Source organism: Marmota monax, unplaced genomic scaffold, assembly GCF_021218885.2.
Source record: "Marmota monax isolate L192 unplaced genomic scaffold, Marmota_monax_Labrador192_F-V1.1 WCK01_AAM20220418_F8-fsc00017, whole genome shotgun sequence".
NCBI lineage: Eukaryota > Metazoa > Chordata > Mammalia > Rodentia > Sciuridae > Marmota > Marmota monax.
This window is the reverse complement of record NW_026695241.1, coordinates 21,613,053-21,640,364: the sequence shown is the minus strand read 5'-3', so window position 1 is coordinate 21,640,364 and position 27,312 is coordinate 21,613,053. Positions and strand designations below refer to the sequence as shown.

General features: G+C 34.5%; 1 protein-coding gene across 13 annotated transcripts in view; it reads right to left on the bottom strand.

Annotated features, from left to right (window-relative positions):
* Numb (NUMB endocytic adaptor protein) overlaps window positions 1–27,312 on the bottom strand; it is a 172,363-nt gene that overhangs the window by 28,978 nt on the left and 116,073 nt on the right. For 10 of the 13 annotated variants that reach the window (XM_046440947.2, XM_058577691.1, XM_058577698.1 and 7 more), the window contains 2 exons: window positions 17,400–17,474; window positions 11,221–11,253 (listed from right to left, as the gene is read on the bottom strand). In XM_046440947.2, coding sequence (XP_046296903.1) covers window positions 11,221–11,253; window positions 17,400–17,474 — 108 coding nt within the window. The remainder of the gene's footprint in view (window positions 1–11,220; window positions 11,254–17,399; window positions 17,475–27,312) is intronic. The other 3 variants (XM_058577696.1, XM_058577699.1, XM_058577697.1) reach the window with 1 other exon arrangement.

Genomic DNA, 27,312 nt, shown 5'->3' with positions numbered 1-27,312 from the left:
GCAGAACTACATAAATTTTGTGGTATAAATACTCTTTCAAAAATACTGCGGGGGCTGGGGATGTGGCTCAAGTGGTAGCGCGCTCGCCTGGCATGCGTGCGACCCGGGTTCGATCCTCAGCACCACATACAAACAAAGATGTTGTGTCCGCCGATAACTAAAAAATAAATATTAAAATACAATTACTTTAAAAAAAATACTGCGTACTTTAGGTGCTACTAAATTTGTGGCAGTGATAAAGTAATGTAAGATATTAGCAATTATTTCATAACTGCTATTCCAAGATGTTCTATTTTAATAAAAACTTTGAGTTTACAGGTGAAATTAATGCTGAGTAGTGTCAATGTCATGAAAAAATTTCATACATAATAAAGATAAAATTGCTAATTCTTCAAAGAAAGAAAATGGATCAAACATGGACAGAACTCTAGTAACTTAGAATTTAAACCAGTGAAATCTAAACAGAAGAATCAAGTTAACCTATAAGTGAAAAATGACAAATGAAAATATAACTTTCAAATAACCACTCTATTCTTTAAATAGCCAGCTTAGAATTTAAAAATTACCATCTGCTTTGAACACTTATTATGGGTAATATACATCAAAACAGCAGTTAAGCAGGCTCTGACCCAGAAGAATATGATAACAAGTTAGTGGATTTGTTAAAAATTAGTAAATCAGAAACTTGTATTGCAAGAAAGAGAAACACACAGATAATCTTAACATAAAAAATAGTAAAGGAAGATCGTGAGTTCAAAACTAGCCTTAGCAAAAGCGAGGCACCAAGCAACTCAGTGAGATCCTGTCTCTAAATAAAATACCAAATAGGGTGGGGATATGGCTCCGTGGTTAAGTGCCCTGAGTTCAATCCCTGCTATCTCCCCACCAAAAAAAAAAAAGGTAAAGAAAGATTAAATATTTACAAAAATGACAGAAATAGTAAGTTAAATACAGTGCTCTGTAAGATCATTTTCTACTGTCCACAGCAAAATACAATTGAAATATCCAACTACTACAAAGAACTGCTACTTATCTATCTCCAGAGTATGATAGTTTTTAAAAGGAGAAGCCACTTTACAAAATAAATCGAAAAAAGATGAAGTTAACAAATTGGCGATATTCTTAGTAGGCTGAAAGATCCCTATGTTCTTTTTCATTTTACATACTGATGAAGAAGTAAATACTGGGGAGATATGAATTGGAGTTGGAGAAGTGAGGGATTGGTAGGCTTTTTGGTAAAGAGCCAGATAGCAAATATTTGGAGTTTTATGGCCCATATAATCTCTATTGCAACGACTTAAGTCTGGCATTGTAGCACAAATGCAGCCACAACCAATAAGTAAACAAATGGGTATGGATTTGTTCCAGTAAAACTTTATTTTCAAAAACAAATAGCAGGGCTGGGGTTGTGGCTCAGCGATAGAGTATTCGCCTAGTGCATGTGAGGCCCTGGGTTTGATTCTCAGCACTACATATAAATAAAAATATAAATATAAATAAAAAGAAAGGTATTGTGTCCAACTACAACTAAATATATATATTAAAAAAAAAATAACAGGGGCTGGGGATACAGCTCAGTTGGTAGAGTGCTTGCCTCACATGCACAAGGCCCTGGTTTTAATCCCCAGCACCACCAAAAAAAAAAAAAAAGAACAAAACAAACAAAAGCAAATAGCAGGCTGTAGTCTGCTGACTTAAGTTGTAGGTGGACACAATACCTTTATTTTATTTATATGTGGTGCTGAGGATCGAACCTAGGGCTTCACACATGCTAGGCAAGTGCTCCACCACTGAGCCACAATCCCAGCCCTAGAAAGTGATCATTAATTAAACCGTTTTGGAAAGACAATTCATTATATTGAAACATTAGATCTGTTTGTAATTGTGTCCCTAAATCCTGCTACCTCATTTTTTTGACAAACATATTTATATTCTATTATTTTAAACTGTGACTCCCATCTTAGATGCTGTCCAAATCTAAAATTCTATGATTCCCAAGGTCACTAAGGAGATAAAACATGCAACTAACCAATATAAATAGAAGTGATATTTAGAGGCAAGATAGTACCCAAGATGGGATAGGCATATGATACAGAAGAGCAAAAAGGTTAAGCAGATGTTCTAATGTAAGCTAAAGCAAAGAAATGCTATAAAGACACAGGGATGCATAATTTGGCATAGCTATGAAATATTAAGAAGCAACAGCATCAAACAGACCAATTTGAGTAAGAGGCCCAGAGGAAGTCACTCTTTCTGAGCAAAAATGATTTGCATTTCTACTGTGCAAAGTTCTTTCAGCTACAAATCAAAGGTCTTCAAGGTACCCAGTGTGTTAAGAATTGCTGGTCAGTCTTTCTGTCATACCTACACACAGAGATAACCCAGTCAATGAAAAAAAACGTAATAACCATACATTGGGAAGGCAACTATGATACAGTGTGCCTTTTAATAAGTGAATAAGAGACTTCTTTTACAGAGAACTTGGCTTCATTTTTTTTAATTTTAAACTTGAAGACAAGCCTTGAAGTCTATAATTTGGTATTTGAACTTCTGAACAGAATGGTGTAATGGATAAATACAATGAAAATTCCCCAAAGCAGTGAATAGACAGAATCACAACTTCTTAGCCATCTCCAATGGCTACTTCATTAAAAATACAATAGTATTTAGTCTGGGACACTAAGATACACTATTTCCGATAGTTTCTTAAATAAGAGAGGACACTAAAGGCTTTGGGAAAAAAAATAAGGATAAAAGTATATCATGAGCCAAACAGCAAAGAGACTTTTAGAGACAATTCAGTTCTTCTAGTTTGCTAAATCACTTTACCGAGGTGGGGTATGAGAGAGACCTGGGGATTATTTTAACATTAGGTGCCTATTTCAAATATACATATGTAGAGAAAGAAATGTGCATGTGCCAGTTAAATATATCTAATAGCTAAAAGGAAAAATTTACAGGTATTTCAAATTTGACCTGTGCAAAATCAAATTCATCATATCCCTTTCTCACAATGAATGACTCCACCATCCCTTTGGTCATCCACATGTGAAAGTTGAATTGCATCTTATGTTTTCTTTTCCACATTCCTAAGTTGAATGAATGAAATGAGTGTGGAGCATGTTCTCTCTCATCCAATGTCCCTGGTAGTGTTGGTCCTTCTGTTTGAAGTCCCCTTCTTCTCTAATTTACTTTATTGTGTTTCATAATTTTAAATCTTGGTCTTAGGTGTCATTTTCTAAAAGCTTGAGTGAATTACAACCTATCTAGTCCAAGCACTTACAAGCTTTGTGACTAATATCTAATATTTCCTCCTCTCTTCCATTAGCACCTGTTATTGTTCAATAATTTGGTAACCATTTCTTAACACTATCTGATTCCCAAGGTGAACTTGGGAACAGCATATTTGTCATTCATTTAGTAAACTCAAATATTGTGGCGCAACTATTAGATCACATACTTACTATTCTATCAACTGAAGATTCAGCAGTGAACAAAATAAGTAAAGATCCCTGTCCTCAGAGAGCTTATATTTTAGTAAAAGATATAAATAAATAAAATATATGGAATGACAAATGGTGGAGAATAATAAAGCTAGGAAGGAAAATAGGGATATATCTATATCTATATGGAGAAGGCTGGTATCTGTATGTTAAAATAGAGTTGCCAAGAAAGTACTCATTGAGATGGGGCTTTTGAGAAAAGAGAAGGAAATGGAGAAAGTGAACCACACATATATCTCTGGTGATATGTGTTCTGAACTAGAGGTAATAAAGAATTTTATAAAGGCCTTGAAGTAGAAGTATATCTGGTGTTTAAAGAAGTAGCAAGGAGGATAGGATAGCTTGAACAGAGATAGTAATAGGGAGAGTAGAACCAGATAAGAGGAAAAAAAAAAAGGAAGAGGGAATTCATGTCCAGTGTCCTTCAAGGCCTAAAAAGCTTTAGCTTCTACTGTTGTCAGGAGCCACTGGAGGATCTGGGGCAGTGGGGCAACAAAACTGGACTTCTGTTTTAAAAAGATCACTCAGGCTTTCTTGATAGGAGATGCTAGGGGGACAACAATGGAAGTAGGGGAATTAGGATGCTGTTGCAATGACTCATGTGAGAGGAGAAGCTAGTTTGGACCAGGGCAATAATGGTTTAGTTAGAATTGATTAAGCTATAGCAGACAGGAACTGCTAATTGGCTGGATGTAGGTTGTAAGAGAAAAGAGGAAAGTCAAGGTCATCTGGAATTTTTGGTTATAGCATAGGGACAGACAGAGTTGCTGTATATTGAGTTGAGTAAGACCAGAGGAGATGATGATGATACCTAGCACTTACCTATGACAGGAAGCTATTTTTTTTTTGTACACTTCACTTTTATTTATTAATTTAATCTTCACAGCAATCACATGAGGTAGACATTAGTCACAAAGCTTGTAAGTGCTTGGACTAGAATTAAACAGAAGGAATCTGCCCTTTACTCCTACGCTGTATTGCTTCTACGACAGAAGAAGATGTCTGGAGATAAAAATTTCAAAACCATCAGCATAGTATTTAAGTCATGACACTCAATGGGTTCATCATGGGAGAGATGCAGGCAGGAAAGAGTCCACAGACTGAGAGGTAGACAGTGATAAAGGAAGCAGAAGGGTCTGATTTCTAAACTATGAATGAACAGTGTTTCAAGGGGTATGGAAAGATGAGTTATGTCAGATTCTACTGATGGTCCAAGAAGAGTGACAGGCTCATTGGAATAATAATATAAAAGAAGACTTGACAAGAGCAAGCAGCTCTGGTGGAGTGATAGAGATGATTAAATGGAATCAATAAAAGAAGGACAGCAGGAACTGAAGTGTACCAAGAAGAAACTTTTTTTTTTTTTTAAAAAAAGATGGTTTCTTTTTATAATGATCCATGAAATAAAGAAAACTGATTATAGAGGAGAAAGCCGGTTGCATTGTTAGAATAAGAGCATAAATAATAAAAATGTAGTGGAAAGTCGGCCTCAGGACAGAGGTAGTTCATCCCTTGAATAGAAGGGAAAGAGAATATATGAGTACGGATACAGATAGGTGAGTGGATGTGGAAGTTGGCTTTTGTGAAAGTCTTCTTCAGATTGGTTTTATTTTCTCAGTGAAGTATGAAGCAAGTTGAAAATAGAATAGAGTAAGAAATTCTAGAGGTTTAAGGAAAAAGAGGAGGCATGAAATAGTCATCTAAAAACAAGAGAGTAGTTGGGTTAAGAGAGACTGTCTTGTTCATCTTTGTAATGGATAATGCAACCCCTAGCAGGTTTTAAATACTATGACTTGAGGCTCTAGAACTACTGGGTTGTCATGAACACAGTGAAAAAAGATAACTCTGAAGGCTAATGATTTTTTTCTTTCTAGTCTAGAAAAGGTCAGTGAAAAACCTTTAACAATACCAGTTGATCATGGCATGGGAAAAAAAAATGAAACTATCTTCTGATGACTCTTATCTTTTGTTTTGTTTTCACCCTCCTAGGAATTTATCATAAGGCACTTCCAGAGGAAAAATAAACTAAATCCTAAAAGATCCATCCAATAAAATATAAGAGGAGGTAAAATCTACACAAGAAAGAACATGATAATTTAAAAAACAAGAAGGAAGAAAAAAGGTAGATATTTCTCCACTTTAAATAAAAGGATGATTAAGGAGGATAAGCATTAAGCATAATTTCTCATAGAAGAAAAAAATCTAAAATAGAATGCAAATATGATCCAAAGTACCATAAAATGTTTTATTCTCAAGAATTAGGTGAAAAAAAAAACAACATAATCATGCATTTCTTTTCAATCAAGCATTCTTTAAAACATAACCATTTTTAATGGCACTATTTAACAATTACAAAAAGATAAAAACTTTAAAAAGTATATTTAACAATATGTTAAGAGGATCTGCTAGAAAAAATATTCTAATTCTTTTAGTGATTTTTATATAGTTAGAAGTAAATGACATAATAGCTTAGGGAGGATTTCACAACTCAAATGCCTACAGGGTTAAAGGCAGGTAACAAAATGAGAGGCAGGGTGAGTGTAGGATGAGTTCAGGGACTGTGATGAATAGGCAATCCAAGGGCACTACTGCCACATGGAAAGCATGAGATTTTGTCAGATTTTCTAATTCTTAAGAGAGGCTCATTTTTTTAAAAAACTTTTTTTTTTTTTTAGTTGTAGATGGAGATAATACCCTCATTGTTTATTTTTATGTGGTGCTGAGGATCGAACCATTGTCTGTCTCGTGCTAGGCAAGCACTCTACCCTGACCTACAGCCCCAGTCCCATGAGAGCTTCATTTTTCATATAAAAACTCTCCATGTTTAAAATATTTGCAACAAATTTCAAGTTTATGAACCCTGTCCAGGCCATACAATCCACATTTGTGTAAGTATTCCGGCCCTTGAGTTGTCTAGTGTCCTCTCATTAGATACTTCACCATTCATCCTAATTAAGAATATCCTAGGAAAGCAGAGACCAATACTTCACAATGAGAGAACATCAACATGGGGTAGGCGAGAGAACTCTGTACCAAGTTTCAGAAAATCTTGGTTTCAGTGTAGGTGCTGCCATTTAGTACTAGCTGAGACATAGTCTTGAGCTTCTGTTCATTTATTTGTAAACTGCAATGTCATTTACTAATTCGCTGAGTTGTAAGTAGCAAATTAGAAAGTAGGTTGGAGCATATTATGAATTATAAAAACTGATATATAAATAAGTGGCTTTAAAATAAAAAAAAATCTTAACAAGAGCAACCAAAGAACACTATTCTCTTTGTTGTCAGTTGCCTCATAAAATGGGATTATAGATTATGCTCATGGAGTTTCTCAAATACATTAAAATTGTAGAATCCTATTTAAATGTTAGGTGCCATGTAATTACCTAGTAAAGAAGTATTTGCTTAGTATGGCCAACTACACTAATAAAATGTGCAACTCTTTAGAGATTATTATGTACAAATTCATTTAAGACTTGTGCACATTACTTGATTTCCTAAGGCAATGAGCAATTTCATGTAGTTAGTTTGGAAAAAGTTTATCTCAGGTCCTCATTACTTTTTTTAAAAAAGATGTTGATAATACAGTCTGTAACAGACCAGATTAAAATAAATAAATAAATAAATATATATATATATATATCTATAATATTTGTTTATTTTTTAGTTGTAGATGGAAACAATATCTTTATTTATTTATTCATTTTTATGTGGTGCTGAGGATCAAACCCAGGGCCTCCCATGTGCTAGGCGAGCACTCTATAGCTGAGCCACTACCCCAGCCCTTTAACATGTATTTTTTAGTTGTTGATAGACTTTTATTTTATTTACTTATTCGTGTTGCTGAGAATCAAACCCAGTGCCTCACACATGCCCAGCCAGTGCACTACTGCTGAGCCCCAGCCACAGACCAGATTTATTTGCTCCACTCTTGCTAAAGTTTCTGGAGGTTCTGCTCCTATCAGTGGATAATGCAGCAATAGGGAAGGGACAGTGGTCAGGTCCAGGAGAAGGTAACTTGGGGAAAAGAGAAAGTAGTTCTCTTAGCTATCAGGGCGAACAGTTCTTCCATTTACCTACTTTTATGTAAAAGTGTTTAGGGGAAACATTACATTTCTTCATTACTGGACCATTCCTGGACCATCAAAACACAGAGATTCAAAGTCAAAGTTTTAAAATTTATGAGGAACTATACTGGATCAAAACTCCCTAGTGGGGGCTGGGAATGTGGCTCAAGCGGTAGCGCGCTCGCATGGCATGCGTGCGGCCCGGGTTCGATCCTCAGCACCACATATAAATAAAAATGTTGTGTCCACCGAAAACTAAAAAATAAATATTAAAATTATAAAAAAAAAAAAAAACTCTCTAGTGGGCCGGGGTTGTGGCTCAGTGGTAGAGCACTTGCCTAGCATGTGTGAGGCACTGGATTTGATCCTCAGCACCACAAAAGAAGATAAATAAATAAAATAAAGGTATTGGGTCCATCTACAACTAAAAAATAAAAAATAAAAAAACCTCCCTAGCATATATTGTATTCTATGAAGATTCTTCATTTTTGGCTTTCCTCAAATCATTGTTGATCTGGCATACTCAACAAATCAGGTCTCTTCATCAGCCTATTTCTTGCAGACTACTATGGGGATGAACTGAATGATGGAAGATTTAAATCTCCAAATTAAATTTTTGCATTTGTAAGCACATTTGTAATAGGAGAATGTAATTTACCAAATTAGGTTGTACACACATATGAATATGTAACTACAAATCCCACTAATATGTACAAATAAAAAAATTAGAAAGAAAAGTGCATTCCCGGGCTGGGAGTATAACTCAGGAGAAGAATCTTGCCTAGCATGCATGTAGTCCTGGATTCTATCCCCAGCACTGAGAGAAAACAAAATAAAACAAAACCCAGCAACCTGTCCCCCAAAACAGTAACAAAGCACATTTCTGGTGAAAACATATATGAGTAATGCTTTTTTCCACTTCTTTTTCCAAACTCTTTGAATAAAACTTTTGACTTACTATAATTTTCAAAACTGTATATTAGAATAAAACTGCCCTGACATAAAAATAATTTTTCCCCTAATAACTTAAGAAAATAATTGATAGTCACATTTGTTCAGGGATGCCATTATGGGACCACTTAGCATCTTTGAAGGAAATCCTGTGGAAGTCAATCTCACTCCTGGGATTTAAATACATCCAATTTTCAATGAATTACAATAGATGGGGTAGAGAGAGAAGATGGGAGGGGAGGGGAGGGGAGGGGGGATAGTAGAGGATAGGAAAGATAGCAGAATACAACAGTCACTAGTATGGTAATATGTAAAAACGTGGAAGTGTAACCGATGTGATTCTGCAATCTGTATACAGGGTAAAAATGGGAGTTCATAACCCACTTGAATCAAATGTATGAAATATGATATGTCAAGAGCTTTGTAATGTTTTGAACCAATAAAAAAAATTAAAAAAAATTACTAAATAAATAAATATATCCAAATTTCAAAAATGTTAGTTTGAACCACTAAAAAAGATTATTTTCTTTTTTTAAAGAATGGTAGAGCAAAAGATTTATTATAAAGGGAAAATACACACTTGAAAATAGGAGTGCGGGCAATCAGAGTTGCAAAGATGATTCTTCAAATCTTTACTAAAAAGGTAAATTAACTAGAGATAAAATACAAAGTTAAATTATTCCCCTTTAAAAAGAAAGTTGGAAAGTAATAGTGAGTTTCTAGGAAGCTCTTCATTTACTGATATCTTTTAAATTTCCTTGTAAATAATATGAAAATAGAGTAATTGTATAGCATAGTGGTTTAAGAGATGGGCTCTGAAGTCAGATTATCTGGGTTCAAATTTGATCTTCAACTATTTATTGGATCTGTGAACTCAGGCAGGTAACTTGATCTCTGTAAACCTCAACTGAATATTAACTTTAAGGTTAAATTGATTAAATGAGATGATTCATAATTTTCTCTTATATTACATAAATTCAACATGTGACAAAAATGCAGTGAAAACAGCTAACAAGGGGCTGGGGTTGTGGCTCAGTGGTAGAGTGCTCGTCTAGCACATGTGAGGCCCTGGGTTTGATCCTAGTACCACATATAAATAAATAAATAAATAATTTAAAGGTATTGTGTTCACTATAACTAAAAAATATTAAAAGAAAAAAAAAAACAGCTAACAAGAACAGCCACAAAATAGGTACACCATAGCCCCATTATATACAGTAATGACTGTCCACCTTGGGAATGATTTTGAAATGAGGGATATCTTTGTTACCTAATTCTATGTTATAACTTTTTAAAAATATGTACTATTAACATTGCTTTTCTATTCAGCAATACTTTCTACTACCTAGACACGGCTGTTTTAACTACAGTAGATAAAACAGATCTCTAGGAAGATAACTGAAATTGTATGATAATTGTGATGATGTGGAATTGCTTTTAAAAATTCTATTTAGGAAAGAATAAATATTACACAAAAAATTTCCTTAACAATTATAAAATTTCCCAATAGGTATAATGCCAATTTATAATGCTATAAATGTCTGCACAAGTCTATTTATAGATATAAATCCTACATATTAAACAAACACAGATTTGCAGTGTTGGGGAATCATCAAACTCATAGTCTCATGTATGCTAGGCAAGATCTCTACCACTGAACAATATCTGGGAATATAGCTCAGAGGTAGGTAGAGTGCTTCTGGGTTCAATTCCCAGTACAACAACAAAACAAAACATTAAAAAAAAAAACTCTTAAAGATAAACTTAGATACAAAAATATTAAAAATATATTTACCTATTTGTATACTGCCACCCTGTGTATTCTTTTTTGTTTTGTTTTTGTGGTACCCAGGGGCTTGTACATGCTTTGTAAGAACTTTACAACTGAGTTACATCATTAGCCCTGTATTCTTAATCTGAACATTAAACAATCATTTCCAGGAAAATATCTACATTAAGTACCTTCCACATAACAAACATTTGGTAGACTAATAATTAAGACTTTGTTTTGGCAACAGTAGGGATTGTACTCAGGGGCACTCTACCACTGAGCTACATTCTCAGCCCTTTTTATTTTTTGAGATAGGCTATTACTAAGCTAAGTTGTTGAAGCTCGCATCAAACTTGAGATCCTCTTGCCTCAATCTCCTAAATTGATGGAATTACAGATGTGCACCACTACTGCCCTGCCTGATTTTCTTATATTAGCAGCCCAGATTAAAAATCATAGTAGGATCCCTAAAGATAAAGGTACTTTTACTTAGTCACTAAAAATTAATTTAGTTTGAAAAAATAACAATGTCAAATGTAAAATTTGGGGTACTTCAAATTTTCACTTGAATATTTCTCCCCCTTTCTTTGTCAATATTAGGCACTATATAAAATCTGCCTGTTAAAAATGTGACTAATGCCCTAATATAAACAGAGTTTTGTAAGATCAAATGAAATTTATTTTAATACCTAGTGCTGAAGTGATAATCATTTGTTAATTTACTCAATTCATTTCTTGGACTTCCCTAGAAATCACCAGATTTAGTATCAAAAGACACAGGAAATATCACATATCAACAGGAACTATCTCATTCATTAATTTCTATACATAGTTTTAAAAGACAGCAAAGCTATACTTCTTTTAATATGTCAGTGCTATACTAGGGGTGTAACTCCTTATAAAGCAAGCATGAATGTGGCATCAAACTTACTTTTCCAAAGAAGCCTTTGAAGAACTTCCTTTCCTGGAGGAACAGGGGGACAAGTCGATTGCTATTATTGTATGGGCTAAATGTCCTAGGGTTTTACATCAATAAGCACATACAGAAGTCAGGAAAAGGGCAAAGTGGGAGAAAGGAAGGGAGTGAGAGTTTTAAAGAGTTATCCATACCAGGAGTGACAGGGGAAAGGGAAGGGTGCATGAAAATGCAGGAAACACATTGTATGGCCTAAGAATCCACAGAAAGAGAAGAAAGGAGAATGTGTAGACATGCAGAGCAACTAGTTAATTTAGTAATCTCTATTTACTTGTTAAACAGAGACTATCCAAATTTGGCAGCAGAGAAAAAGATCAGGACATACTGGTTTGGTATGATTTTCGCTTTTATTATAAGCAAGATAATAAAATTTTGTTTATTTATTTCTATGTGGTGCTGAGGGTCGAACCCAAGCTCTCTGTCACTGAGCCACAACCCCAGTCCCCAAGACCCCATTTATTGAAATAAAATAAGTGGTTAACTATGGTCAACTATGTGGAAATCATCAATTAAAAATGAAACCACATAATCACATATAAAAGTACAACAGGGCTGGGAATGCAATTGCAGTGGGCCAACTATATTCTTTGCTGAGCTGAATACATGTATGTGGAATATACTGAACAGTGTAAGGAAGGAAAGAGGGCCCATGCCTGCCTGACCCTGGGGCTACACATATATACATAAGAGATTTAAAAAAGCACTGTAGGGGTTGGGGAGGTAACTCAATATAAAGAACTTGCCTCGCAAGTGGTGAGCCCCTGGGTTTGATCCTCGGCACCGAAGGAAAAAAAACAAAGCAAAACATAAAGCACGAGTATGCATCAATAATACTTGTCACACTTTTTCTTACTGAGTTTAAGAAGTCACCTAGAGAAGCCTCTAATCTACTTAAGGGACTCTTAATCACTGGCTTTCATTTACTTATGTACTAGTATCAATCTCTGTGTGTGTATTGATCAATTCCATAACACACATGGGGAAATAACAGATGTATTTGTTCCAGATTTTTAAAAAATCACCTATAAAGAACACAGGCTAATGTCTGCCTCGGAGCTGAGAAAACATATCTCAGAACCTATCCGTGTCTGTGGGCCACAAACAAAATTTAAGGAAGCATTTTGCTTCCTTCTAAATGCTGTTGTTTTGAAATAAACTTTTATTGGCATTTATAAGTATGAAACTATCTGGATAAGAGAGGCATAGCTATCTATGGTTCTGTCACCAATTTTTAAGCACCATTTATAAAAACTGGCCATTAATTAAATTCTGAAGAATTTGTGCATTGTATTTGAGTTCTAATTCACCCAATCTGGCTTAACTTTACTGGGATTGAACTATACTTAAAGTCTTTACTTTTTATAATCGTAAATTTTTATTAGTGGATAAACGTCTAGGAAAAGACAACTGTTCTCAGATAATTTATGAATTCATTCAATGCTCTCAAAACATTATAAAGGTTGTTTTTCTCCTAAGTTTTGAAAGTCACAAACAGCATCGAATAATTCTACAAAATATTTTGAACTTGTGCTGGTAAATAATATAATTAGGACAGTTATCACAATAAGACTATTTCTGCTGACAAATTTGGTGACTCTAGTTTTGTTAAGACTATGAGTATCCATCAGTTTTTAAGGATGCAGCCAAAGTTCAAAGATTCACCATTTTTGAGAAGCAGGAGGTAAGGGAAGGAGATTGTTAATATTTAATTTAGTTCCTAGAAAAGTCTCTTGTTAAGTATGGTGCTTTACATTTCTTATAAAAGACCCCAGATGTTAATGAAGAAAGTTAACGTGCAAAAATGCATAAAAGACAGTTATTAGAGAATATTAATGTTCTTTAAAAAAATTAAGTTATGATTCTTTTACCTGCTAAAACAAGAACATATATTAAAACAAATATATCAAATAGTGAATAAAAAAACCCAACATATTAGAAACTGGTAGTATTATAAAGAAACTAGTCTAAAACCAAGACAGACAGGGAGAAACATTTAAGAGTCAATGGGGAAGAAATGACCTTTTAAAATGAAGGGCATATTAAACTAGAGTAAAGCAAGATAATAAAAGGCCTGACACAATATTTATAAATCTGGTTGATAAATGTCAATACTCCTCACCCTGTGACCATAAAAGCCACAAAAATGGGCAACAACCATTTCTTTCATTTATCCTGTATAACCTAAGTTCTATAGTAACTAATTAGTGAAATTACATCACAAAGTAAATGAGTTGAAAATAACTAACTTTATGCATAAAAAGTATAATATATTTTAGACATATATATTTTCTGAGAAGCATATTTAAAAACTATTTTGTTTAATGATGGAATTTTTTTTCATTTAAGAATATCAAATACACAGATGACTTCCCATTGAAGTTGAAATAATTCAAAATTGTAAGGGACTACTTTGGGGAAAAACCCACACATATAACTACAGTTGCAAATTATCTTCTCCTTCAATTCTCCCCAAGTTAAAAAAAAATTAAAAATGTTAAGTTTTTAGTTTAAAGATCAATCACATGATAGGTTTGTTTGTTTTGCTACTTAAGTGTTATATGTGAGCTATATAATTCTTTAAATTCTAAAACTTTGATATTCAAATTAATTCCAAAGACATTTTATTTCCATTTATTTGAAATTAAGAGGAAGCTTTATGATTTATTTTTTAAAAAAGTGAGCAAAAAAAACTCTAGAGACATAGCATTCAGCACAATATAAGCATCTGGCAAAGCAGGTTGTAGGTTCCCAGTGGATGTTTGTTAGAAGAATGTGTGTTCCTGGGAGAAAAGGGCACCTAGATACTGCTAGGTAGTAAACAAAAATCATAAATATATGTGCACTAGTATGATCTGAGAAGAACATATTGAAGGTCTCTGATTCTTAGTCTCAAAATTCTTAGTATAGTACTAGAAAGAATACTCATAGGAAGGGGAAGTTTCATTGAGCATAATAAACAAGAGGTATACCTCAGTTTTCCAAAAATTTCAATCTCCTTTTAAAAAATAACATGTTTGCCATTTCAGAACTATATATAATTGCTTCAAATCTCCTGGATAGGGTTTGCCTAGCAATTTGGGATTTTTTGGTTTTCTTTTGGATATTGAGTATTGAATTCAGGGGCACTCAACCACTAAGCCACATTCCCAGCCCTATTTTGTATTTTTATTTAGAGTCTCACTGAATTGCTTAGTGCCTCACTGTTGCTGAGGCTGGCTTTAAATTTTTGATCTTCCTGACTCAGCCTCCTGAACCACTGATTATAGGTGTGCGCTACTCTGCTCGGCACCTAGCAATTTTTAAAATAATTTTTAATTTAATTTTATGTTTTTTTTTTGCAGTGTTGGGGATGGAAAACCCAGGGCCTTGAGCATGCTAGGCAAGCACTCTACCATAAGTTTCATCCCTAGCCCTAAAATAACTTTTTGATGAAAAGTTCAGAAGTGGTCAATTTTTCCTTGAAGTTCAAAAGTTTAAGTACGCCCAGAAGAGCCATCATCAATATATATAAAACTTCCTTTCAGTCAAGAAAGACCACAGGGAAATAAGGATTTAGAGATATGCAAAATGATATTTTAACTTTAAGCTTTAAAATATTAAACATAAAATGAGATTATAATAATTACTATAAGATTCAATTTTACCACATATTGAGGATTGGATTGTTTTACGTATATTCATTCCATAAATATTTTTTGAGTAGCTACTATGTGTCAGAAATTGTTCTAGACATATGTATAATTCTTAAAATGGCAATTTAGTTCCCATTTCTGGTGACTATAAACTCATTAAATTGAATCTAAATAAACCAATGCCTCAAATAAACATGCATGCAGTTGATAATGTTCTTGGTTTAAAAAAATAAAAAGGTAACAAAAAAATCCACTCAACTGAAAAAATAGTTTTAGCCTGGTGCAATGGCACAAGCCTGTGATCCCGCAAACCTGTAATCCCACCCAGCAATTTGAGAGGGTAAAGTAGGAGGATCTGCAAGTTTGAGGCCTGTCCAGGTTACTTAGTGAGACCCTGTCTCAAAAAATAAAATAAAAAGGGCTGGGAATGTATTTAAGTGGTACAGTGCCCCCAGGTTCAGTCCTCAATACTTAAAAAAAAAAAAAAAGTTTTAAAACTGGATGGTTAAATACTGGCTATCTCTGGAACTAACAAATTTTTTACTTATGCATTTTTAGGTTCATTTGTATTTTGTATAATAAACATATTGCCTATATGACAGAGATGTTTCTAATTAAAAGAAGTTAAAACAAAAACTAGACAGTGGTTGGAGTATAGCTTAGTGGTAGATCCCTTGCTTGGCATGTGCAAGGCCCTGGGTTTGATCCCAAATACCACAAAAATGAAAAAGAACACCCCAAAGCACCCATAAAACTAGACAGCTAAGAGGACTGACTGCTCATTAACAACTTAATATCTTCTGGACAAACTTAAATCATCTTTAGTGTTTTATTAGATAATGATCATGAAGTCATAATCTGAATTAAAAGATTTTCTAAACGCTCATTTCACAGTGGCTTTTTAACCCTAAGTTATGTAAGTTATAAGATTTTAATACCTATTTGTTGTTTGATTCAGGTCTACTTGGTTTATTGGTTTACTGTTTTTAGTCATTAGTAATACAATGTTACATTATTTAAGAAATGTAAGTATCTGTATTATTTTTTCAAATGTTCTTATGTAAACTCATCAACTAAGAATTATTTTGTAAACAAGAAAATTGAATTTTCATTTCTCTTTTATATAGGTTTTGGTGAAAATGGAAAATTAAATTGTCTGAATCTATATTTAATTGGGGAATATATTCAAATCACACAGCAAATCTATAGTTTCATGTATCATAACACATAAATCCTTTTAACATTAATGATGAATTAGAGAGGATAAATTAGGAAGGGCTTCAATCATTTAAGAATGTAAATGACCAGAATCTGAGGTAAAGATATATACATTTGTGGAGACAGATATATGTATACTTGTGTCTACAGAGTTATTATTGTTTAGTTCTTTGTATAGTAACTACAATAAGATATTTTTTTCCTTTTTTCCTTTTACAAAAAATTCATACATTTATTCCAAAATAAAATCTACCTCTGAGATGTTTTTTAATTTTATATATTTCTATATCTTACATAGAGGAAATTATAGATAAAGAGGAAATATAGATTATATCAACAAGTAGAGAAGTTTCAGTTATCAAGCAAATTGAGAAAAAAAAAAAAAAGCAGTCATTAGTAGCCAAACTTGTGACAGCGTACCATATCAGCAAACCCAAAGCAACATGTATTTAATGCTGTTTTGGGAAAAAGGCATGCAGAAGTAACACTTAAAAGGTTTCACATCAAGTGGGAAAAGGCCACATATTGGAAAGAAGGAAGGGTGTGAAGAGGGCTTTCAGAATCTATGGAATGTTCCTTAAACCTATCAAAAATATGAACAATTTAATCTGAACCTTTATGAACCATGAACCAATTCTCTCCTTTTACTAAATCCGCAAGCATGTGCCTGGGATGTATTCTATAGCATTAATAGGCAAAGGAAACATTTATCCTGGAAAGGGGTCTCTCCATTCCAAGTGTGCTAAAGTTTATGCAAAAGGCAGTAGAAAAGATTTTGTTAGAGGGATGTAGATAAGAAAGCTGGGAAGTAGGCCTGAGGACAAGAAGAAGAAATCCCAGAAGTAAACCTTGTGAGGCATCAACACAGATATTTCTATTTTCTACTTTCTGTTGGAAAGCTGTTTGTCATAGTAGATTTAAAATAAATATATTTCCCAATTATCACAGGTTGAAATGTTAACTTTAACCATTTTTATTCTGCTTTTAGAGTATTATTCTTCTATCAGACTTTACATCACTTGTTTCATATGGATTGTAATAAATCAAAAGTACATTTGGGGTGAAGTTTAGCCTAAATTGAAGAGGTTGGTCTTTATAATTTATACCTTTGGAGGGACAGCATGAGATGTTCTCTTTTAGTATGCCCACATCTTTTGCATTAAAAGAAACATTGTTCTTACTGGATACTGAGTCACTAACATCTACTGAGCACAATATTGTAAGAAAATATTGACATATAGATCAAAATATATAGATCAATACTAGCAACCATCAAATACATACAGCTTTCAATCTTTTTACAGCATCTTCACAAATGTGCATTCCTCTTGACTCGTCAACTTCTACATGGCCAAGGTACTGTAAAAAGAAGAAAAAATGTTCACATTATTGCTATGTTTTTGAGTAGCTTCTATATGGTAGGGATTAGGTAGTAGAAACAAGGGAAATTCCCTCACTTAAGAAACTCACAGTTAAGATATTCTTATTTTAATTACCAATAGTATCTTCATATGAAGAACTTAGAATGATTATTTCAAAGAGTTGTTATAGGAGAGTAAGTGAAAAAGCATATGGTGGAGCTGGGATAGAGCTCAGTGGGGTAGCTCAGTGGTAGAGTTCTTGCCTAGTACATGTGAGGCACTGGGTTCAATCCTCAGCACCACATATAAATAAATAAAAATAAAGGTATGTCAACAACTAGAAAATATTTTAAAAATTATTTAAAAAATAAAGAAAGGTATTGTGTCCATCTACAACTAAAAAAACAGTATATGACAGGCATCAAATGTTACCTGAATCCATTGATTCTAAAGCATAATAGCTGGTGTGAGATAGTTATATCTTTATACATAAAAATTATTCCAAGACAAAGATATATATATGAAAAAAATACAAACAAACCAACAATATTTCAAAGGACAAAGAGATCACACAATTTCTGTTATGGAAAATGCATAAAAGCAAGGAGGATAATTCAAGTTTTAAGTAGGTGGTATACCTAAGCTTAAAAGACATGTAGAATTTGATAAGGAAGAAATTGGAAGGCTGAGAAACTATTATAGAATAAAAAGAAATACATAAACAAAATTACACATATGTAATAGGCCATTATATATCAGCAAGTATTCCTATTGGCTGGAATATGAGATACATTTAGTTGGGGAATTTGAGTCCTAAAATATGGAGTCTACACTTAAGCCTAGAAGCAATAGAGAGCAAACTTAAAAAAAAAAATTAGGGGGTAGTATTGGGGATCAAACCCAGGGCCTTGTGCATGCTAGGAAAGTACTCTACCACTGAGTTATATCTGTAGCCCTTTTTATTTATTTTATGTTGAGTCAGGGTTTTGCTCAGTTGTACAGACTGGTCTCAAACTTGTGAACTCCTCCCCCAGCCTCCCAAGTAGCTGGGATTGCAGGCATGCACCACTGTACCCAGCATGATTTTTTTTTTTTTTTAATGTAAAGTAGTAATGATTCAGATTATACCTTATTATGGGACTGGTCCTTGGTTAGAAAAGCAGAAGGGATAGTGGCAATATTACAAGTGCTCCCTTTTAAAAGGAAATTCAGGGTTTGGTTCCAGGTCCCTCACATTGGATGAAACCATAAAATCTGGACAGAATACATGGAGCAGCTATTTGAGATTTCTGAAAAGTAAATAATAGCAGATGAATCACAAAATGCCAGAATTCAAGATACTGTTGAACTGGTAAGGCATTTACTTCCCCTTTTGCCTTTGGCACCTCCAGCCTAAAATTAACACAGATATGAATGATAGGGTACAAAAAGAACTCTGAGAAAAGTACTCCAGTTCTGGCTTGAGGACCATGAACGGCAACTCCTATGTTCAGAGAGAGTAAAGGGGTCCCAGGATGTCCAGTGGTGATGGTGATGGTAGTGTAGCAACAGGAAAACAATGAAAATCTTCAAGGGCCACACCTTCCTTTCTGTTTAGTGGAACTGTATGTGATTATAGGAAGATGAGGACAACGTCTTTTTATACACCCCCCCCCAACTCTTTCTCACTATGAATCTCTCTCAATTTGATCCTAGATTGAAGTGAAATTATGAGAACATGGGATAAAGCAGAATAATCAGAGAACCAAAGTATCAGGTTCTTGGATACATTCAAGGAACCAGAAAATACTGAGGAGAGTACAGGGAGGACAAAGCTTGGAAAACTGATCCCAATTTGTTTATGAATTCCTGGATTTATCCTGGAACTATAAAGTAAGAATCTGCTCCTAATAAGCATACCAGAGACTTTAGAGCTAAACCAATGGATAAACCACCTCATAGTTCCAGCATTGTCAATGGGTGATACATACATAGAACATTATAATAAAGGCTTTGAAAAGTAAATCAATACAGGTTAAGCATTATCTAAATCCCAAATCTGAAATCCTCCCAAATCTGGAATTTTTTGAGTGCAGATATAACACCACAAGTGGTAAAGCCCACACCTGGCCTCAGGTGATGGGTCATACTCAAAATACAAGGTACACTAAAATCATTGTATAAAGTTACTTTAGGCCATGTGTAGGAGGTATAAATGAAACACAAATGAATTTTATGTTAAGACTTGAGTCCTATCCCCAGGATATCTTATTACAAACATGCAAATATTCTAAAACCTAAAAAAAAAAAAATGTAAATCTGAAAAACACCTCTAGTCCCAAGCACTCTCAGATAAGGAATATGCAACCTGTATCAGAACCACAGCCAAGCAGTCCAGCAAGTTGGAACTTGCTGCCTGAAACCTAACTAGATTGACTGTCTGCTAAAATAAAAATAAGAATATTCTTGGGACTAGGAGTATAGCTCAATGTTAGAGCACTTTCCTAGCATGCACAAAAGCCTGGATTCCATCTCTATGATGGAACCACACCTTACCACACTAAATCAAACCAAATCAAAAACCTCCATAGGATTTTAATGAAGACCCAAATTCTTACAATGCAATATCCAAAATCAATTGGCAGTTATTTGAATTATCTGACAAAGACTTTAAAGCAGTTAAAAAATGCAACAGCTAATAGTCTAGAAACAGAAGAAAAATGGAAAGTCTCAGGAAAGAAAGAGAAAATATAAAAAGAACCAAATGGAAAAATTCAAACTGGTAAGTCCAACCACTAAAATGAAAACACACTCAATAGGAGAATGGAGATGACAGAAGAAAGAGTTGGTGAATTTGAAGATAGAAAAAATTGAAACTGAATTTACATCTAGCATCATACTTAATAGTGAGAAACCAGATGCTTTGCCCCTCAGATATGAAACAAGGCAAGACCGTCCCCTTACCACTCCTATTCAACAGCCCTGCATTAAAACTTGAAAAGTAATTTTGTATATTTTGGTTTTTAGCTCCTTCAGAACTAATATAAGAGACCAAAAGTAGAGAAAGAAGGAAAAGGCATTTCCTGAGCATAGGAAAAAGGAAATAACACTGATCACTTACAAAGTGCCAGTAACTGAGTGCTTTAAACATTCAGTAATTACTCAGAAAGGTATGTATGATCACCTGATTTTAAAACTGAGGAAAGAAAATAAGGTTCAAGAATGCCGAATAATTTCCCAATGCCACATATTTAGCTAGTAAGGGAGAAGAAGGATTTAAAATCTTGATTCCAAAGTTTAAGAGTCTTCCCGCTTGACTTTACCTCAATTCAAGAAAACCTTCTCTAGTTACTCCCTCCTATTACAAGCAAACCTAAAAAAAATCAATAATTTTCTTTTGCTATATTTGTTTCCTACAACTTTGAAAATAAAAGCCATTTCATCTGAAAAATTTTCCCTCTCATAGGGCTAAAACTGAGTAATAAGCAAGCCTTTGTGAAAATACAAGTGAAAACTCTAAAATAATTTCATCATTATTCACACTTCAATTTCTCTCAAGTTTCAGAATTTCCACTTTGAAAAGAATTATTAAGATGAGGCTGATTGAGAGGTTTAATGACATTTAAATGGCACTGCCCAAGTTCTCATTATTGAGAAAACTTTAAATACAATTGAAATTGATGGACTTTGTACTTCTCAAGAGATCATTCTAGCTCATATATATGACTTGTAGAGGGTAGATTATTCATTTTTTTAAGCTACAGGAAAATATATTCTTGAACTGGATTAATTTATTTTCTGCTTTATCCTTAATTCTATAGTTCTGCATTTTATGTACATCCTTAAAAAAACAGATCCTCTTTAAGACTATACTAATCTTCAAATTCTAAATAAGTCAAAATCAAAAATACACAGAAATGAAGTTTAAAATTCCAGTTTAGTGACAAAATCAGTTGATAGCTTTTATACTGCAAAGCTTAACATCAGAATGTAATATTAGCTTTTAACAAAATCATACAAATAATTTTTGGGGGGAGTATTGGGGATTGAACCCAGGAGAACTTTACCACTGAGCTACATCCCCAGCCCTATTTATGTACGTATGCATGTATTTATTTTTGGTGCCAGGGATTGAACCCAGGGGTGCTTAACCACTAAGCCACTTCTCAGCTCTTTTAAAAATTATTTTTATTATTTTTTATTTTGAGACAGGGTCTAAGTTGTTGAGGGCTTTACTAAATTGCAGAGGCTGGCGTCAAACTTGCAATTTTCCTCGTTTAGAGTCACTGAGATTTACAGGCATGTGCCACCACACCCAGCACAGAAATAATTTTTAAAGAACTTCAATTAATGAATGAAAATGTTTATAGAACAAAGTGCTTGCTCTCTTTAATATTTTCAGTTAACCTAGAGTTAATCTTTTTAGAAACTCTAATTTTTATTTCACAATGTTGAGAAGCAACACTTGGAACAAAAGTTCAAGAGAAAAATTAAAAGATAAGGGTCAGTGTCTAGCTTGTGTGTTTTTTGACCCTTAAGAGTAAAAGTTATGGGAAGTTCAAAGGGTAGTTGAAAAATTCTAAAATCTACTTTTGCTTAGAGTACAGTTTACTGAGTGCTCGCTATAAGTATACACTAAACACTCTGCATGTATTTCCCACTTAATTCTAATACCTTTGAGACACAGGGACAATTAAAATCCTCATTTTGAAAATAAGGAAACAGGTATAGAAAGTTTAAGTAACTTATTCAAGGTTATTTGGCTTAAACCCAAGCAGACTGACCCAAACATAATGCTCATATCTATCTAGCTTTCTAATACTTCAGACACCGATCATAAAGATAAACTAAGGCCAAAAGAATTAAATATCTAAAAGAATTGCAACAGTTATAAATCAGTAAGAATGTTCACCTTTTAGTATGTAAAATAACATTTAGCTCTATGCTGAAAAAGTATATCTTCCTTAGGGGAAATCTGAATAGTATGAAATCCAAGAAGAAATAAATATTTATGCATTGTATTTCAATTCTTATGTGCAATGAATTTTGAAAATTTCCATTTCTAAATGCTTATTTTCTATCTAGATTCATGTTTGGTTCTACCCACTGATCTTAAAAATGAAGATCAGGAATAAGGCAATGTTTCTCAAACTTGGCATCATTGAGTCTATATTTAGTACACATAAACATAAGGCTATCAAATTTTGGAGAAATTTAATATTATTAGAGTAATATATATTATATGATATATAATAATGTTTCATTATTATGAAAGCACACTGATAAATTTTCATAAGTATTATGTGTTAAGCTCCATAATGAATAGCTTGAGCTTTAAAATAAATTTCTATATTTCGTCATTATCTTTTTTTCTACTAAATTAGAAAAGTCAAAATTGGCTCAATATGATAGGCTGTCAGAAATATCAACTGTTCAGTGACTCTGCCAACTACTTCAAGATGTTTGAATTGAACTCAAGATTCAGAAATAATAATAGTACCTTGTTACTGAAAACTACGTCTTTGCTACTCAGATTCTACAGCAATGGGCATATTATATCAATTTCAGGAAAGCTGTATTCGCCAGCTTAGAAGATCAGGATAAGTAGGTTTTAAAGTCATTCTTAGGTTGAATTCAGTTCTAGGAAATATTTCTTCATGTTCTGTTGACATTTGACTACTTAAAAAAAATATGTTCCTAATTTCTTTGTTCAATAAATAAGGAAAATCAAGAACTGGAGAAAGTAAAATCTCGGCAACTGAGCTATATGCCCTACAGTTCTGACATTTAAAAAAAGCTGATATCTCATTGTTGGTATTTGTCATATATACTATTTATTTCTAAAATGTGCCTGTTATTTTGCTTTTGTTTTGGAGCACTTGGGATTGAACTCAGGGGCACTCTACCACTAAATTACATTCCCAGTCCTTTTTTATTTTTAGATAAGGTTTTCCTGGGTTGCCAAGATTGGCTTCAGACTTGTGATCCTCCAGTCTCAGCCTCTGAAGTAGTTAGGATTACAGGCAGGCACGACTGTGCCATCTTATTTTGCTTTTTAATTCACTCTCTATTTTTTGATTATTGACTTGAAATGCCAAATAAATATATTTTAAAATCACATTATCTTGGACTTTCTACTTTTGGTCTACTGATATTTCTATTTTGACACCATAACATGCCATTTTCATCATTACAATTTAAGAACAAACTTTAATATTTGCTTTGGCAAAATTTCACTAATTTTTCTTCCACAGAATTTTCCTAGTTAGTTCCTTGTGTTTTTTGCCCTGTGTTTATTCTTTGACATAAACTTTAAAATAATTTCGTTTTGCTCTCATAAAAAAAAAAGACCTTTGGTATTTAAAATTGCCTTAAATTCACTGGTTAAGAAAAACAAACACTGTTAGTTAGCTCTCTGTCACTATAACAAATACCTAGACAATCAATTTATAGAGAAAAAAGGTTGAATTTGGGCTCACAGTTTTGAAGAGTGTGGCAGAGCAAAATCACTTCATGGACAGGAAGTGAAAGAGGAAGAGGAAAGGGATGAGATCCTGCTATTCTCTCAGGGACATGCCCCCAATGACCACACCTCCCACTAAGCCCTACCTCTTTCTTAAAGGTCCTGCCACCTCCCAACAGCACCATGCTGGGAACCAAACCTGTATCACACACACCTTTCAGGGACTCTTAAGATCCATACTATGCCATACTATGCCATTTTACCCTCAGCCCCCAAAGTTTCATGTCTATCTCATAATGCCAAAGGCACTGAGTCTATTCCTAAGAGTACCCAAAATCTTAACTGGTCAAGCATTGCTCAAAAGTCCAAGTCTGAGACTCAAGGCAAACTCAGCTATAAACCCCTGTGAAAATCAAAAAAGAAGTTCCATACCTCCAAGATCCAATGTTGGGACACATTCTCCAAAAGGAGGAATAAAAGGAATGACAGGACCAAAGCAAGACAGAAATCTACCAAGGCAGCCATTCAAACTTCATGCTCTATGTCCAGCATCCAGGATAAACTGTGATGGGATATGGACTCCCAAAAGCTCGGGTAGTCCTGCCCCAAGCTTTTGCTGGTTGTAGCCCAATTCTCTTGGGCTGCCTTTGCATGCTGCCTGCAGCTTACCTTGGCAGATATTCCACATTGCTTGCAGCTCTAATTTCCTGAGCTTTCCATTCAGTTTCAGCCTCACTCTCACAGCTGTGCCACGCTTTGCCCTGTCAGGGGCTGTTTGCAGGCACCCTGCAACACACTGGTTGGTCTCCCAGGCTTTCTTTTGAAATCTCAGTGGAAGCCTACATGACCCCACAACTCTTGCATTCTGCATGTCTGTAAAACCAACACCTCATGGAAGACACCAAGGTTTGCCACCACGTGTGCTATTCCTAGATCTGCTTGAACCATGGCTATTGTGAGCACTAAGGGTCTTGCTAGCTGAACACAGAGAAACAATTCCTGATGCTGTCCTGAGTGAGCATAAATACACTGGGGTTCTAATGGCCAAATACTTTTCCCTGGAATGCCTTTGAAAAAAATTTCCATTTCTATATCTCTGAGACTGTTGCAGCCTTGTTGCAGATTGCTAAGATGTCCTGCAGGCATCTTTCTTATTGTTCCAGTGTAGAGCACTTGGTTACTTTTCAGTTTAATTTTTCAGTTGTTGATAGACCTTTATTTATATGAGGTGCTGAGAATCGAACCCAGTGCCTCACACACGCCAGGCAAGTGCACTACCCTGAGCCCCAGCCCCAGCCCTTTGGTTACTTTTTAATGACGTTGATCTCTGCATTCTCTCTGGCCATATGTGCTGCTCCTTTTCTCATCAAGCTGCAAGATTTTCATATATTTCTGCATTGCTTCTTTTTCATCCCAATTCTCACTACAAATTTGGCTAAAAGAAGCCAGTAATAACTATGCTGTAATCTGAGTGCTCTGCTGCCTTAAAATTTCCTCTACCAGATAAATTAGTCCATTGCCTTTAAGCCTGGCCTTCTATAATGTATCAGGTATGGACAAAATTCAGACAAATTCTTTGCCATGGTATAATATGGATTGCCTCTAGTTCAGTTACCAATTGAGTCCTGGTTTCCATATGAAACTTCATCAGCCTGGACTTTACTGTCTGCATTCCTAACAATATTCTCTGTGTTAATCCCCTACTCTATACACACTTACACACTGGGATTAAACCCTGGAGAATTCTACCTCTGAGCTATATCCTCAATCCTTTTACTTTTTTTTTTTTTTGAGGCAGAATCAATTGCTGAGGTTGACCTTGAACTTGTGATCATCCTGCCTCAGCCCCATAAGTAGTTGGGATTATATGGCATGCACCCCTGTGCTTGGCTTACATTTTGATCTTTTAAGATCTCACCAAAATCACCCATTAAACTCTACCTATAGCATTCTAGTCTTTTTCTAGCCTGTTACTTCAAACTTTTCCAAACTTCTCCTGGAAAGTAATTCCAAAGGCTCTTCCACATCATGAGGTATATAATAAGAGCAAAGAGAAAACTGGTAACAAATTTTCTGTGCTAGTCTTTTGATACAACAAATACCCGAGATAATCAACTTCTAAAGAGAAAAGGTTTCTCTTGGTTTACAGTTTCAGAGGTTCCAGCCCATGACTAGTTAGCCCTGTTGGGTTGGGCTGGTGGAAAGGCAGCAAAACATGGCCAGGGTGAGTGATGAAGCAAAACTGTTCACAGAAGGAGGAAAGAAAGAGCAGGGGTGTGGAACAAGGTAAGCCTCCAATAACCAATAACCCAATGACCTCCAAGTAGGTCCCCCCTTTTAAATTTTCCACTACCTCACAACAGTGCCTCCCTGAGGAGCAAGCCCTTACCTAGCATATGGACTTCTAGGGAACGCATAAATATCTAAACCTTAGCATTGTTATAATACTGAGTCAATCCATTCAGTACTTTTTAATCAAGTCTTTTCTCTTAGTGAAGTTTTACGGTAGCTTTACACGTATTGCACATTTCATTATAGATTACTAAGAATTTAATAATTTTGTTGCTACTGTGAATAGGTTTGCCCTTTACATTATTCATCCCTCCCTCCCAATCAGCTTCTGGCAACTGCTGATCCTTTTGACTGTCTCCATAGCTTTGCCTTTTCCAAAACAGCATTTGGAATCATTCAGTATATAGCCTTTTCAGATTAATGTCTTTCACTTAGCCATGTGCATTTCAGTTTCTTCCGAGTCTTTTCACAGATTGATAATTCACTTTTTTTTTAGTGCTAAATTAATATCCCATTGCCTGGACATAGCACGGTTTATCTACCTACTGAAGGACATCTTGGTGGCTTCCCAGTCTAGCAATTATAAATATAGTAAGTTTTCCAACTCATTTGGGTTGAGGATGACTGCTGAATAGCATTAGAGATTTTCTTAATTTTATAAGAAACTGCCACTGTCTTGCAAAATCGCTGTTTTCATTTTCCCATATCTTTGCCAAACTTTGCTTCTTTGTTTTAAATTACAACAATCCAAATAGGTATGAGGTGGCATCTCACTGTTGTTTTGATTTCCATACCTGTAATAACTAATGATGTTGAATATCAATATTTTCATGTACCAACAATTTTGTATTTTGTATCATATGCAATAAATGAAAGTTCCAGTTGCTTCACATCTTTGCCAGTATTTGGTGGTATTAGTATTTTGGATTTTGGCATTCTTTTTTTTTTTTTTTCCTTAATATGTTTTAGACATTGATGGATCTTTATTTATTTCATTCATTATATGCAGTGCTGAGAATCGAACCCAGTGCCTCACACATGCTAGGTAAGTGCTCTACCACTGAGCCACAACCCTAGCCCTGGATTTTGGCATTCTAATAAG